This window comes from Mobula hypostoma, chromosome 12 (assembly GCF_963921235.1).
Source record: "Mobula hypostoma chromosome 12, sMobHyp1.1, whole genome shotgun sequence".
NCBI lineage: Eukaryota > Metazoa > Chordata > Chondrichthyes > Myliobatiformes > Myliobatidae > Mobula > Mobula hypostoma.
In genome coordinates, this window is record NC_086108.1 from 78,547,892 (window position 1) to 78,564,779 (window position 16,888).

General features: G+C 39.8%; 1 protein-coding gene across 2 annotated transcripts in view; it reads right to left on the reverse strand.

The window, feature by feature from the left end:
- Positions 1 to 16,888, reverse strand: part of b4galt2 (UDP-Gal:betaGlcNAc beta 1,4- galactosyltransferase, polypeptide 2) — a 397,773-nt gene that overhangs the window by 17,761 nt on the left and 363,124 nt on the right. For both annotated transcript variants that reach the window (XR_010019928.1, XM_063064452.1), the window contains exon 6: positions 1,189 to 1,293. Coding sequence is in view for 1 of the 2 variants with exons in the window: in XM_063064452.1 (XP_062920522.1) it covers positions 1,189 to 1,293 (105 nt within the window). In the remaining variant the exon portion in view is untranslated. The remainder of the gene's footprint in view (positions 1 to 1,188; positions 1,294 to 16,888) is intronic.

Sequence of the window (16,888 nt, forward strand, 5' to 3'; positions counted from 1 at the left end):
TGCTGACCCAATGAGCCACACCCCCCAGCAGCCCATGGTACGAGACAACTTACAGTGACCAATCAACCCACTAAATGGACTTTTCTGTGGTTTTTGGGTTGATAGAGATTAGAACCATACAATCACTGGCACTGCACGAAAACTTGCCTGCAAAGCACAAAGGAGCAGTGTAAGTCACAATGCCTTTCTGTCTTGCACTGCTCAGTAAATCCCTTGTTACAGTCTTTGGACTGTGGGAGGAAACCCGAGCACCCGGAGGAAACCCACATGGTCCAAAGGGAGAAATTACAAACTCCAGAATTGAACTCTGAAATGCTCCGAGCTGTAATAGCATCACGCTAACTGCTACACCACTGTGGCGGTCCCGTGTAACCGTGAGAGTTTCCACAGATTTCGTCCCGCATCACAAAGAAGCTGGGAGACTAAATGACCATTATAGATTTCCTCTAACGTTATGTGGTAGAATCTGTGTGAACTGCTCAGACTGTGAGGAAATAGAATGGGATTAAGTGAAGGAAGGGTTAAATGGATTCTTGATGGTCAGTATGTTATCAGTGGGCCGAAAGGTCTGTTTCCATTCTATACGACTCTATGACAACTGATCACCTATATTTTTGTTCTCACCCATCAGCTGGCTGCCTCACCTTGTCCAGCTGGGTGAGCAGGGGCACTCATGCAAACTTTGCTAAAATAGCACTAAGATCAAAGGACACTGATGTTCCCACAATCGTTTAAACCCAGGTTCACAGTTTGGTAATGTGTACAGTCTGCTCTGAGCAGTGGGAAAAAAAGCTATTTTTTCCCAGTAAGTTCCTATGGATGAGAATGATAATGAGAATACAGAAAACACAGTCCAAAAAGTTACACTTGTTACCTACCCACCCTATATTTCACTTACTTGTTCACATCTGCTGAATTGCAGTCTGAGTAATACAGAGACGTCTGCAGTATTATGCCAAGGAAGGGTATACTTGGCACAGTGCGAGTTTCTCCTTTCTCCTCCATTCTGTGCCACGTCACACTATCATGAATACAATCTTATTGAAGATTGCTGAAGGTTTGTCTTTTCTGAATCTCAGTCACTCAGAGCCACTGACAGACCAAAATGCTCACCCCACTGGACCAGCAGCTCGGTGTAATGAATCTTTACAGGAGTGGGTATACTGTAAATGTCTATTTCAAAATTACCTCTGGGGGTTGGGTTCATTGTGCTTGTCACGTTCATGCTTTATCATTCGGTATTTTCCAATCCTGGAGTCTGGTCGGGATACTTTCATACCTTTCAGTGTTATTCTGAAAAATAAGAACAGGTTGCAAAAAGCATCACAAAAGTGTAATTGGAATAACAAACAAAAATAACGCATGTAACAAATACAGCCCAAAGAATGATCTTAAGATAACCTCCAGGTATGTAACACCAAATTTCTTCAATACTCTGCAGCACTGATGCAAAAATCATTAACTCCTTGGTGTAATGGTCAGAATACAGCAATGCTAATGAATCCAGTGTCACTGTGCAATGGTCAAAATTTACGGTCCACTACATTTATCCCTATGTCTCCATAAACACTCGAAAATTTCTACAGTTGTACTGTGGAGGGCATTCTAACTGGCTGCATCGCTGTCTGGGGTGGGGGGGGGGAGCTACTGCACAGGATTAAAGTAAATTGCAGGAAGTTGTAAACTCAGTCAGCTTCATCATGAACACAGCCTCCATAGCATCCGGGACATCTTCAAGGAGCAATGCCTCAAAAAAGTGGCTTCCGTCGTTAAGGATCCTCATCACCCAGATCATGCCTTGATCTCATTGCTACCATCAGAAAGGATGTACAGAAGCCTGAAGACACACACTCAGCGATTCAGGAACAGCTTCTTCCCCTCCGCCATCCAATTCCTAAATGGACATTACACTACCTCACAACTTTTTAAATTACCATTTTTTGGCACTGCTTATTCAATTTGACTATTTAATATACATACACTTACTGTAAATCACACCATGAAGTTCAAGAACAGTTATTACCCTAAACCATCAAGCTCCTAAATCATTATGGATAACTTCATTCACCATTATGCTATTTATTTGCAATTTGTCCTCTTTTGCACATTGGTTGTTAGTCCTTGTCTATTTATGCATAGTTTCATAAAATTCTATTGTATTTCCTTTTTCCTGTAAGTGCCTGAAAGAAAATGAATCTCAAGGTATTATTATGGTAAGGTATATGTACTTGGATTATAAATTTATTTTGAAACTTGAAGCTTAAGCTTTACAATATGTCAAAGCTGTCAGACTTTGCATGTTTCTGAATACAGCTTCTAACGGTTTCTGAGAGATTAAAAATCCATTAAACAATTTTAACCACTAAACAATTATAATAATTTTGACAAATTAATTATCTTTCTTACACTTGCAATCAAATCCAAAAACTGTAAATTACCTCAAATTCACCTTCCTTATAGTTGAATGAGCTAACTTTCCCTGCAGTAGGTCTGAGCAAATGTATGTTCTGTCGAGAGACTCTGAATTGTACCTGCCGGGGAATTACCCGAGTTTACAGTCCAGATTTAGAGACTGTATACACTGGTGTGCAGAACTAAGCCAGAACATTTGGTACAAAGGTGTTTGAATGGAAGCAGTCCCAAACTTCCTGACAATCCCAGAGACAACTCAATATCAAACTACAAACATATCCCTGCAAGTTCTCCTACAATGTATGCCAAAAACCACCAAAGAACTCAAAGCATTAACTAATGTTAATGAAACAATTTCATACACAGCAGGACTATAATTTCATGGTTTAGATGATAGTTATAATTGGACTCAATTGTCCTGTATGACCTTTGTCCTCATTTTGTTATTGTAAACAACACTTGCCTTCTGAAATGCTCTTTATTTTCCTACCTGCATTATCATTTTGTCAAAGCTTCCCTGGATTGTGGTCTCTTCACATGACCAGAATTATCCCTTATGTACCTGTACACAAGGAACGTGTTCTTCTGAAATTGGGCTGATCTTCATCTAGAACTATCGGTAGTCTCTGTTCATTTCCTGCACACACTCCAGCTCTCCAAAATTTCAGCCAATGCTTTTGATCTCTGATTTCAAAATCTCACTAGGAATGCACTCCAATTCAGTGGCTAGGCATCCCTGACTGCACAGTCACCTGTGGTTTTCCCTCCCCAATGTGAGATGACTTCTTGCACTAAAAGTATACGTTGCTGGAACTGCCTCCAGCACATTTATGTCACACTCAGCAAGAATCCAGATGTGATCCACTTGCAGCTGCACAGGTTCAGTATAATTTGATGGGAGTTACAAATTCTCCTGATATAGGCAATCTGCTTTACTCTTTTGATTGCAGTCACATCATCTTACTATGTTACCTGAATCAACTAAAAATTCATGCCACTTTCAAAATCAAAGCAAACAGCATTCCTTATTGCTGAACTCATCCTGGGAGCTTTCCCCATAAAATAAATACAGATTATACGTTTAGTTTGTATTAAACAGCACAAAGAATGTTTTTTCCCAGAACGTTATCAAGACAAGAAGATTGTACAGGTTGAGCACCCCTTATCTGAAATGCTTTGGGCTGGAAGTGTTTCAGATTTCAGAATTGCCATCATTTCCAACTCTAAATTTATGTGTTACTGGTAAGCAATCTTTGCCTTATACTTGTTCATCACACTTATGTACTGATGCAGCTGTTCAATGTGTTAGATTTTCATCAGTGAGGATCTTGGCAAACTCATCAATGAATTTCTTTGCTGCTTCGTGATCAGCAGATGCTTTATCAACATAAATTGTTAAAGTGCAATGCCGTGCTTTTTTAAAAATTTCTCCAACCACCCTGCGGAATAGTCACAATTATCTAGAATTTCAGTTCGTCGAGATAGATCTTTGTTTGCTGAACAATCAGCATACCGTTAAGCAGCACGTGACTCTGATGCTGACAAATCCACTCTTTCAGCACACGATCAGGATTTTCATTTTTTGCTTAATGCAGAGTTTTTGTATTTTCCATTAACTTCCCTTCCTTACATTTGCGAGGTCATTTCTCAGAATAGTGTGTAGTGTGTAGAGATCTGTGCATCACCAATGTAACCTTCCCAGCACCTTGTGGAATTTTGCATTTGTGACGTCGTGTCATTGCCGAAAAAATATTTTGGATTTTGGAATCTCGGATAAGGGGTTCTGCACCTTCTCTGTGGTTTTTACTCCTTTAACATGGTTAGTGTTTCCAGTTATTTTGTTCAAGAACGAAAACAAATGCAAAAGAAAGACACACACATAAAATAACCGATATTCTATATGTTGCTTGTGAGGTTTCGGAGTTGTTGTTGGAGTATTCTAGGAGTATCTGCAGTGAATTTTGTAGAAGGTACAGATTACAGTGCTGGAGTGGAGAGAAAGTACACTTAGAGCTAAATGAATGCCAGTCAGGCAAACTGCCTCATCCTTGATGACATTGGGAATCTTACGAGTTATTGGAGCTGCACACATCCAAATGAGTGATGAGTATCCCATCGCACTCTTGACTTTGCTTTGTAGATCCTACAAAGACCCTGGGAAGTCAGGGGCTGAATCTTCTATCACAGGAAGCCCAGCCACTGACTTGCTACAGTGGCATACTGTTTATGTGGCTGGTCGATTTAAGCTTTGGGTTATTGGCAATCCCACCCGCGGATGTCTCAGAACCAGTAAGTAGCAATGAATGTCAAGGGTGGTTGGTTAGAAGCTGTCTTGCTGGAGGTGGTCGTCATTGGTCATATCTGTGTGGCATTCACATTCCTTGCTGATTTCTTGGCCCAGTCCTGAATGTTGCCTGGGTCTTCCTGCATGCAGATGTAGATTGCTTTGATCTTTGAGAAAATCTCCTGGACCTCATGGTCCCCACTTTGGCCATCACCTCCTTAGCTCCTACATGTACCTCAGAAAAAATAGCAGCAGGAATTGGAAGGCACCGTACAAACATACTTCGAACATACAAATTAGGAGCAAATAGTCCTGACGAAGGGTCTCGGCCTGAAACGTCGACTGCGCCTCTTCCTATAGATGCTGCCTGGCCTGCTGCGTTCACCAGCAACTTTGATGTATGTTGCAGGAGCAAATATAGTCACTTTGGCCCATGATCTGCCCTATCATGTCACAAGATCATAGCTGATTTAATCTTCAATTTCACATTCTTGATTACTTGTAGTAACCTTTAATCTGCTGCCTTTCAAATGTCTACCTTCCACTGTGTAAAAAGTAAATAATCAAAGATTCTGCTTCTACTGCTCCTTGAGGTCTAAGGATTTGGTACTCTCTGAGAGAGAGAAAAAAATCAGCTAATTTGTTTTAAATGGGAAAACCCTTCAAACAGTAGAGAGTTTAAAATTTTCCTACAATGAGAAATTTTCTCTCGACATCCACTTTGTCAAGAACCCTCAGGATCATTCATGTTTTAGTCAAGTCCTCTGTCACACTTTAAGCTCCAGCAAATACAAGCCCAACTAACCAACCATTTCTCATAAGGCAACCAATTTTAAGTATTAGTTAAGTAAACTTTCACTAAACTGCTTCCAATGCACTAGCATCCTTCCATAAATAAGGAAACCAATATTGTATACACTGCTCCAGGTTTGGTCTCATCAGTACCCAATACAACTGAAGCACAACCTCCTTACCTCTGTATTGTATTCCCTATATAACATGCAATAATATTGTTAATTTTCCTAATTACCTGCCATACTTGCATATTAGCATTAACATACTTATGTTGCAGTTATAAGATTGTGGTGAAGCAGCACATTAAGTATTCTGTACACTTTTGGTAACCTTATTAAAGTAAAGATGTCATCAAGCTGGAAAAAAGGCAAAGAAGATTTATGAGAATGTTGCCTGAATTATAAGGAGAGGGTGAGCAGGCTCGGAACTACTTTTCTTGTAATGTAAGAGACTGAGAGGTGACCTTATACTGTATATGCTTATAAAATCATGAAGGACAGATAGGGTAAATACCAGGAAAAGGGAACCAAAAACTGGAAAGCATTGCTTTTATAGAAGAGGACAAAGATTTAAAAGGAACCTGAGAAGGAACGCCATCATGCAGAAGGTGGTATGTAAGGTACAGTCTCTGGAAAATAAAATTGAAGTCCTCAGAGCAAGACTGCATGCTTGAAGGACATCAGAGACTCTTGTGTACTTCACAGAGACACGGCTCACTAGTAGTCTGGACACAACGCTCCAGCCCGAAGGCTTCACCATCTACCCTGTTGTCTGGACAGCAGCATCAGATAAGGGCAAAGAGACTCCTAGATTGACGGACAGATATAAGGAAAATGGAGAGTTATAGGTAGGGTAGGAGGGAAGGATCAGATTGATCATTAAGTTGATATAGATCAGCACAGCATTGTAAGTTGACGAACTCGTACTCTATCATACTTGTTCTATGTCCTACGTAAAACAGACAATGACACTTTGCTCCATTATATTCTATTTGCTGGCTTGGTGAAGGCATAACATAGAATGAGGCATCCATAGCATTGGCACCACCATCCCTGAGAATAAAAGCAAAAACATTAGCAGCTGCACTTGAGCAATAGTTTGTGTCAAACCTCAACCTAGTGCAGCACTTCTCCTCACTGGCACAGCTCATACATTCTAAAGCAAGCTGAAACATACTGTCAGTTTTTTCACACTGTAAAAATAGACCAAATAGTTAAATTGTACTTCACACAAAAAGTGCTGAACACAAACAATCTTCAAAGTTATGATACCCCGCACTTGATTCACAGAAGATTTAAGAATTAGAACTTGAATATCACATCTACATTGATGGATTAACAATATAGTCACCCATGACGCTGAGACAGGAAAATACACAAAAGTCAATCAGAGATACTGATGCTGTTTTAAACTTATAAAATAAGGTTTCAAACTCAGTTTGAGAAATATCCAACATAACATGCAATGTCCCAAAAAATATTCCTGAGAATAGCATTAAAGCAGGTTACTTCCTGAAGCTCTTAATTCTGTTATATAGAAATGTTATAAAACTATCAGAATGGGAATAAATACCAATTGAGATAATCACTCTAAAATTTGGAAATAATTATCTTGATCTGAAGAACATCAGTGACAGTGAAGAAATTAGCAAGAAAACTTCTTCCTGTGGAAAAGCAACCATTAACCATTCTATCATCTTACTGAAACACAGAACAATGAATGCAGATGGCAGCATCCTTCTGAAAAGTTGATCAATAATTGTCTTGCTGCTCATAAGATGTAATTCAATCTCCGTAAATACACTAGAATTTTTCCTACTTAGTTCAATATATTGGCATACTTGCATACAACAATTGAACGCACTCTTTAAAGTTCTAATATCCCCATTCAGCTGACACTATTCACAGAGCACAAGGAAATCATTGTTCTTTAACATTAAATGAGATTAGATTAGATTCAACTTTATTATCATTGTGCTGAGTACAGATACAAAGCCAATGAAATGCATTTAGCATCTAACCAGAAATGCAAAGAATAGTGTTATTCACAAAATAACTGCGAATAAAAAGTGCTGCAGCACACAAATATAAAAGTACTGAGACAGTACAATATGGGTGCAATATTGCTTAGCGCTGTGATGTGAGGTTCAGCAGGGTCACAGCCTCAGTGAAGAAGCTCTTCCTGTGCCTGCTGGTGTGGGAGCAGAGGCTCCTGTAGCGCCGACTACTGGATGGGAGGAGAGTAAAAAGTAGATGGTTAGGGTGAGATGCATCTTTGATAATGCTTTTCACCCTGCCCAGGCGTTTATGGTAGATGTTCTCCTTGGTGGGCAATTGGGTGCCGATAAGCCGCTGGGCAGTTTTCACCACACGCTGGAGTGCTTTGCGGTCCGATACGGGACAATGGCCATACCACACTGAGATGCTGTTGGTGAGTATGCTCTCAATGGTACAGTGGTAAAAGTCCATCAGTATCCTGGGACACTTTCTTGATGCTCCACAGGATATAAAGGTGCTGTTGTGCCTTTTTGATCAGGATGGAGAAGTTCAGGGACCAGGTGAGATCCTCAGAAATGTGGACACCAAGGAATCTGCATCAATGGATTAAATATGTCATTAAATGTAGTAGAAACAGTAAAAAGCTCAAGACACAGTTTGAGAGGAATCCAACACTGCTTTGGTGATTGAGTAGGGCTTGAATGCTATCACCGCTTATAAAGTTACATCATGCGATATGGGAGATAGCAGGGCTTCGATTCCAGATGAGCTCAATGCCTTCTATGCTCACTTTGAACGTCAGGACATGGAGGAATCACTGTGAGCACCCACATCTCCTGATGATTCTATGACTTCAGTCCTCGAAGACAATGTGTGGGCTGCCTTCAGGAGGGAGAACCCACAGAAAGCTTCCGGACCAGACAGGGTTCCTGGCCAAGTACTGAAGGCCTGTGCTGAAGAAGTGGCTGAAGTCCTCAGAGATCTTTACCCTCTCGCTTCGACAGTGTGTGGTACTCACCAGCTTCAAGCAGGCTTCAATCGTACCAGTGCTCAAGAAGAGCACAGCCCCTGCCTCAATGACTATCATCCAGTTGTATGGACATTCACAGTGTTTTGAGAGGTTGGTGATGAAACATATCAGTTCCCCCGAGAGGCGAGTTGGATCTGCAACTTGCCTACTGGAGCAACAGATCACAGCAGAAACCATCTCACTGGCTCTTCACTCAACCCTGGAACATAGAAACATAGAAAATAGGTGCAGGAGTAGGCCATTCGGCCCTTCGAGCCTGCACCGCCATTTATTATGATCATGGCTGATCATCCAACTCAGAACCCCGCCCCAGCCTTCCCTCCATACCCCCTGACCCCTGTAGCCACAAGGGCCATATCCAACTCCCTCTTAAACATAGCCAATGAACTGGCCTCAACAGTTTCCTGTGGCAGAGAATTCCACAGATTCACCACTCTCTGTGTGAAGAAGTTTTTCCTAATCTCGGTCCTAAAAGGCTTCCCCTCAATCCTCAAACTGTGACCCCTCGTTCTGAAATTCCCCAACATCGGGAACAATCTTCCTGCATCTAGCCTGTCCAATCCCTTTAGGATCTTATACGTTTCAATGAGATTCCCCCCTCAATCTTCTAAATTCCAACGAGTACAAGCCCAGTTCATCCAGTCTTTCTTCATATGAAAGTCCTGCCATCCCAGGAATCAATCTGGTGAACCTTCTTTGTACTCCCTCTATGGCAAAGATGTCTTTCCTCAGATTAGGGGACCAAAACTGCACACAATACTCCAGGTGTGGTCTCACCAGGGCCTTGTACAACTGCAGTAGTACCTCCCTGCTCCTGTACTCGAATCCTCTCGCTATAAATGCCAGCATACCATTCGCTTTTTTCACCGCCTGCTGTACCTGCATGCCCACTTTCAATGACTGGTGTATAATGACACCCAGGTCTCGTTGCACCTCTCCTTTTCCTAATCGGCCACCATTCAGATAATAATCTGTTTTCCTATTTTTGCCACCAAAGTGGATAACTTCACATTTATCCACATTAAATTGCATCTGCCATGAGTTTGCCCACTCACCCAACCTATCCAAGTCACCCTGCATCCTCCTCACTGCTAACACTGCCACCCAGCTTCGTGTCATCCGCAAACTTGGAGATGCTGCATTTAATTCCCTCATCCAAGTCATTAATATATATTGTAAACAACTGGGGTCCCAGCACTGAGCCTTGCGGTACCCCACTAGTCACCGCCTGCCATTCTGAAAAGGTCCCGGTTATTCCCACTCTTTGCTTCCTGTCTGCTAACCAATTCTCTACCCACACCAATACCTTACCCCCAATACCGTGTGCTTTAAGTTTGCACACTAATCTCCTGTGTGGGACCTTGTCAAAAGCCTTTTGAAAATCCAAATATACCACATCCACTGGTTCTCCCCTATCCACTCTACTAGTTACATCCTCAAAAAATTCTATGAGGTTCGTCAGACATGATTTTCCTTTCACAAATCCATGCTGACTTTGTCCGATCATTTCACCGCTTTCCAAATGTGCTGTTATCACATCCTTGATAACTGACTCCAGCAGTTTCCCCACCACCGACGTTAGGCTAACCGGTCTATAATTCCCCAGTTTCTCTCTCCCTCCTTTTTTAAAAAGTGGGGTTACATTAGCCACCCTCCAATCCTCAGGAACTAGTCCAGAATCTAACGAGTTTTGAAAAATTATCACTAATGCATCCACTATTTCTTGGGCTACTTCCTTAAGCACTCTAGGATGCAGACCATCTGGCCCTGGGGATTTATCTGCCTTCAATCCCTTCAAATATCCTAACACCACTTCCCTACTAACATGTATTTCACTCAGTTCCTCCATCTCACTGGACCCTCTGTCCCTTACTATTTCTGGAAGATTATTTATGTCCTCCTTAGTGAAGACAGAACCAAAGTAATTATTCAATTGGTCTGCCATGTCCTTGCTCCCCATAATCAATTCACCTGTTTCTGTCTGCAGGGGACCTACATTTGTCTTTACCATCTGGACAGCAAAGATGCATACATCAGGATGCTCTTTATTGACTACAGCTCAGCATTCAAAACCATCAACCCTTCACAACTAATCAAAAAGCTACAAGACCTTGGCCTCATTGCCTCTTTGTGCAAATGAATCCTGGACTCCCTCACTTGTGGACCACAGTCAGTTCAGATTGGCAACACCTCCTTCATGATCTCCGCCAGCACTAGTGCGCCACAAGGCTGTGTGCTTAGTCCCCTGCTCTACTCACTTTACACTTATGACTGTGCGGCTAAGCACAACTTTAATGCCATGCTGCTGATGACACCACTGTCGTGAGCCAAATCAAAGATGGTGATAAATCATCATATAGGAGGGAAACTGAAAATCTGGCTGAGTGGAATCATAACAACCACCTCTCATTCAATGTCAGTAAGACCAAGGAACTGATGATTGACTTCAGGAGAGGGAAACCAGAGATCCATGAGCCAGTTTTCATTGGAGGATCAGAGATGGAGAGGGTTAGCAATTTTATTATCAATTTAAAATTTACTTTGAACTTTGAATAGTCAAGCAATATGCCTGAAGATGTAACAGATACCTTCATTAAACAAAGACATTTAATATACGGCATTTGTTAAATGTTATGTACTCTCCATCTAAGGAAATATTGGAACGTGTGATATCTTTGGATGTGGAGAAGGCTTTTGACAGAGTCGAATGGAACTACCTATTTAAATCCTGAGAAAAATTTAATTTTGGACCTAATTTTATTCATTGGATTAAATTACTTTATCTATCTCTCTGCTCGGGTTCTTAATAATTTTCAGAATTCTAAACCCTTTAAACTCCAATGTGGAACTAGACAAGGTTGCCCTTTGAGCCCCCTGCTTTTTCATTTGGTATTAGAACCTTTAGCAATTGCTTTTCAAGAGTCTAAAGAGATTACTAGTATTTTAAGGAGAGGTACTATTCATAAAGTGTCGCTCTATGCTGATGACTTATTGCTTTTTATATCTAATGTTACAATCTCCTTACCATTTGTGTTCTGTTTACTGACTAATTTTAGTCAGTTCTCAGGATATAAATTAAATTTACAGAAGAGTGAACTGTTTCCTTTAAACAATTTAATATCAACTGATATTAACCTTCCTTTTAAAATTTTAAGAAAACAATTTACGTATTTAGGAGTAACAATTACTAAGAATTATAAAGATTTATTTAAGGAAAAATGTTTAAGTTTATTGAATTATGTTAAAAAGAAGTTTCTAATTGGTCGCCTCTCTCTTTATCACTGATTGGCCGAATCAATTCTATTAAAATGAATATCTTACCTAAATTTATATACCTTTTTCAAGCTGTGCCTGTTTTTATTCCTAAATCTTTTATTGACTCTCTGGATTCAATTCTTTCTTCCTATATATGGAAGAATAAAAAACCTTGTATAAATAAAGCTCACCTTCAAAAAAACCAAACAGAACGGAGGATTTCCCTTACCCAATATTAGGTTATATTGTTGGGCAGTTAATATACAAAATATTACATTCTGGATATATTATTACATTAACCATGAGAATTGTCCTATATGGGTTTCTTTGGAAGTCAATTCTGGTATGAAATTTTCCATTAATTCTTTACTTGGATCCTCGCTTCCTTTACCTTTAATTAAACTAACTGACAACGTGGTGGTTAAACATACATTGAGGATTTGGTTACAGTTTAGAAAACATTTTGGTTTATTGAGATTCTCCCTCTCAAGTCCCATATTTTCTAATTGTTTTTTTAAACCATCTTTAATTGACTTATCTTTTAAAGAATGGGATAGATTGGGTATTAAACGATTTCAGGATTTGTTTGATGGAGGGAATCTCTCTTTTGTGCAATTTTCAACAAAATTTAACCTTTCCAATACTCACTTTTTTTGATACTCACAGATTAGAGATTTTTTAAGATCTCAATTACATACATTTCCTACAAGTCCAGATAAGAATATAATAGATACAATTTTTAATCTGAAACCTTTTGATAACGGTTCAATATCTTACATTTATGGTCTACTGTTGGGACTGAAAAAGGCCTCTTTAGATAAAATTAAAGGAGATTGGGAAAAGGATTTACAGATTTTCCTATCTGAAGAGAGCTGGAAGATTATTTTAAAATTGATTAATTCTTCAACATTATGTGTTCGTCATTCTTTATTACAATTCAAAGTGGTACATAGAGTTCATACAGACATCCCATCCTGTAAAAATTCATTTCAGGGAGGTAGCACCATCAATTTGTGGGAGACTTCCGGAACTTCCGGGAGAGGTGGGATGTCTGCAATAGAGTAGCTCCTTAGCAGCCAGCCAGCTAGTTTAAATAACGTTAGCTATGCTAATGAACGAATGACACCTGTTAAACTCACCTCAACATGTCTTTTACAGTCTTAACCCACCATGGGCAATAGAAAAGTCACTGTTGCAAACAGTGCAGCGAGCAACACTGTCATTATTTTGACCCCTATTAGGCAGGGGTACACTTTAGTGTAGTCTGGGGTAACGTACGTTTTATATTTTTTTGGAACACTCTGCAATGGCGCGCTCTCGCTTGCGCATGCTCTCTCTCTCTCGTGGTCGCTCGCACGCTCGCTCGCTCTCTCTCGCTTGCCTTTGCTCTCACTTGCTTTCTCTTTCTCTCTCTCAGTCGCTCTCGCGCTCTCTCTTGCTTTTCTCTCGCTCGCTCTCAAAAAAATTGATTTCCATGATATTGTATATAATTTGCAGGCAACAGGGAGCCACTATTAATATGCAGGAGACTCCCGGAAGTTCCGGGAGAGGTGGGATGTCTGTTCATATGTCTGACAAGCTCTCTCATTTCTACGCAGATATTTCCCTTTACTGTGATAGATGTACTAATGGAGTGGCCACACTGATTCATATGTTTTGGACATGTCCAAGTCTTGAAAAATTTTAGAAAGATGTATTTCAAATTTTTTCTGTACTTTTCAATGTCAGCTTTAAGCCCAACCCTTTGACTACCATGTTTGGTATTGTTGAGGATAGTGCTACAAAACTGAAGCCATCTAATTTGCGGGTATTGGCCTTTATGTCTCTTATGGCCAGGAGGACGATCTTGCTCAAGTGGAAGGAGGCCGCCCAGCCCACTCATGTTCAAAGGCTATCTGACATTATGTTATGCCTTGATCTAGAGAAGATTTGTTGTTCGATTTCTGATTCTAAACATTCTAGTGTTATGGGGACCCTTTCTGAATTATTTTCATAATCTTTGAACTGTTATTGGATCTGAGCCATTATTAGCAATAATATCATACAGTAAGGTATTTTTCTTTTTTTTTTACCAACCAGCTCATTTTGGTAGTGGGGATAGATTTTGTTTAAATAAAATACAATTATTTTATTTTATTTCATTTCATAATTCAATCTTTCTTTCTACATGATTGATTTGGAATATGGGATACTGTGATCATATTACTGTGATTTAAATGTAACGTAGTTGGTATTATTTACTTGTATCCTTACGAATTTTGTATTTGTATTCATGCAATTTATATAATATCAATAAAAATATTGAGGGAAAAAAAGAAAACAAAGGCATTTCCCAAACAGATTTTCTCTCATATTAAATTCATAAATGGAAAACATACTTCGACACCATATTTTCCAGCAATTACCCTTGTTAGTGGTAAAAATGACCATGGAATAATTTTTCCCAGATTTGTCCAGAGCCATGAATCTAAAGACCTTTGACTTTTGGAGAACTCTCTTGATTCAGTGTAAGCACTCTTGCTTCTAACAAGAAAGTTGCAGTTTCAAGTTCCATTCCGGAAACCTCAGCACAAAATTTAAGCTGTAATGCTGTGTGGGTCTACATATTAGATATGGTAACGTTTTGATGAGATGCTGAAACACAAACCCATCTGCTCTTTCAGGGAAATGCATAAAGAATCTGAAACACTTACAGCACAAAGCATCTCCTAGTCATTATTTATCTCTCACTTAACATCTCGAAAACAAAATTAATTACAAACCACTCATTATCTCACTGCTGCTTATAGAACCTGCTCTGTAAATTGACAGCTGTGTTTTATACAAGACAAAGATATTGGCTGTAAGGATCTTTGTAACATATCGACAGTGATATAAATGTAAGTACCGTTATTATTATTGAATTTTATATATTTTGTACATGTACATTTGTTTGTTGATTTGATAAGACGAAGCAACAGATCACTTAAGATCATAGACACAGGAGCAGAATTAGGCCATATGGCCCATCGAGTCAAAGGTGATCTATTATCCCTCTCAGCCCCATTATCCACCTTTGACACCCATAATAATCAAGAACCTATCAACCTCTACTTTAAATATACCCTTCACAGCCCCTTGTGGCAATAAATTCCGTAGATTTACCACCCTCTCTGTTCTAAAGGCACATCCTTCTATTCTGAGGCTGTGCCCTCTTGTCCTTAATATAGATTCCTTTTGAATTTCACTTGATTAAGTCCCAAGAGTCTATTGCTTTTTACTGGACTAGTCTATACTACTTACTGGATTAAACAAGGATTGGGATAACCCCGTGGAAAAGGGAAACTATTTATCAATGACACTTGCTGTAATCAAATCTTATGCTTGTCCCTTTTGGCTTAAGTATTAAATTCCATCTACCAAATACATTCCCTACAATTTCCTATCAAGAGCTGTTAAAAGTGACATTTTTCTCTTAAAAGAGGAACAAACTGATGTAGAGGTGTCAAGTGTGGTGGCTACATTTAAATGGTAGATACCAATGCTGTCCCTCTTTAAATAGGTAATCATGATCATAAGCTATAGGAGCAGAATTAGGCCATTTGGCCCATTGAGTCTGCTCTGCCATTTCATCATGGCTGATCCAATTTTCCTCTCAGTCCCAATCTCCTGCCTTCTCTCTGTATCCCTTCATTCCCTGACCAGTCAAGAATCTATCAACCTCTGCCTTAAATATACATAAAGACTTGGCCTCCACAGCTGCCTGTGGCAAAGAATTCTACAGAATCACTACTCTGGCTAAAGACATTCATCCTCATCTCCATTCTAAAAGGGCACCCCTGTATTCTGAAGTTGTCCCCTCTGGTCTTAGACTCCCCACCATTGGAAACATCCTCTCTACATCCACTCCATCAAGGCCTTTCATCACTCGAATGAGGTCACCCCTTATTCTTCTGAATTCTTGTGAATACAGGCCCACAGCCACCGGATACTCTTCATATGACAAGCCATTCAATCCTGGAATCATTTGTGTAAACCTCCTTTGAACCCTCTTCAGTTTCTGCACATCCTTTCTTAGATAAGGGGCTCAAAACTACTCACAATACTCCAAGTGCAGCCTCAGTAGTGTTTTATAAAGTCTCAACATTACATCTTTGCTTTTATATTCTAGTCCTCTGAAATGAATGCTTACATTGCATTTGTTTTCCTCACCACAGACTCAATCTGCAAATTAACCTCTAGGGAATCCTGCACCTTAGTTTTTTGTATTTTCTCTCCATTTAGAAAATAATCAACCTTTTTATTTCTTCTACTAAAGTGCATGACCATACACTTCCCGACACTGTATCCCATCTGCCATTTCTTTGCCCATTCTCCTAATCTGTCTAAGTCATCTGTGGCCTCTCTAATTCCTCAAAACTACCTTCCCCTCCACTTAGCTTCATATCATCTGCAAATTTGCAACAAAGCCATTAATTCTACATTCCAAATCATTGACATATAACATAGAAACATAGAAAACCTACAGCACAATACAGGCTCTTTGGCCCACAAAGCTGTGCCGAACATGTCCTTACCTTAGATCTACCTAGGTTTACCCATAGCCTTCTATTTTTCTAAGAAATATCGTAAAAAGAATTGGACCCAACACAGACCCCTTTGGAGCACCACTAGTCACCGGCAGCCAACCAGAAAAGGAACTCTTCATTCCTACTGCTTGCCTCTTGACAATCAGCCACTGCTTTATCCATGCTGGGATCTTTCATGTAATACCATGGGCTTGTAGCTTATTAAGCAGCCTCATGTGTGGCACCTTGTCAAAGGCTTTCTGAAAATCCAAGTACGCAGCATGAACCGATTCTTCTATATCTTTCCTGCTTGTTATTTCTTCAAAGAATTCCAACAGGTTTGTCAGGCAAGATTTTCCCTTGAGGAAACCATGCTGACTATGGCCTATTTTATCATGTACCTCCAAGTACCCAGAGACCTCATCCTTAATAATCATGTGAAGCTTTTTATTTTGAAGGCCACAGATTTTTCACACTAACATAGCAAGGGTAGGCATCGGAAACAAAAGTTTACGTACATTGATAAGACACAGTGGAATCTTTTCACTTCATGAATTATAGTTGTGCA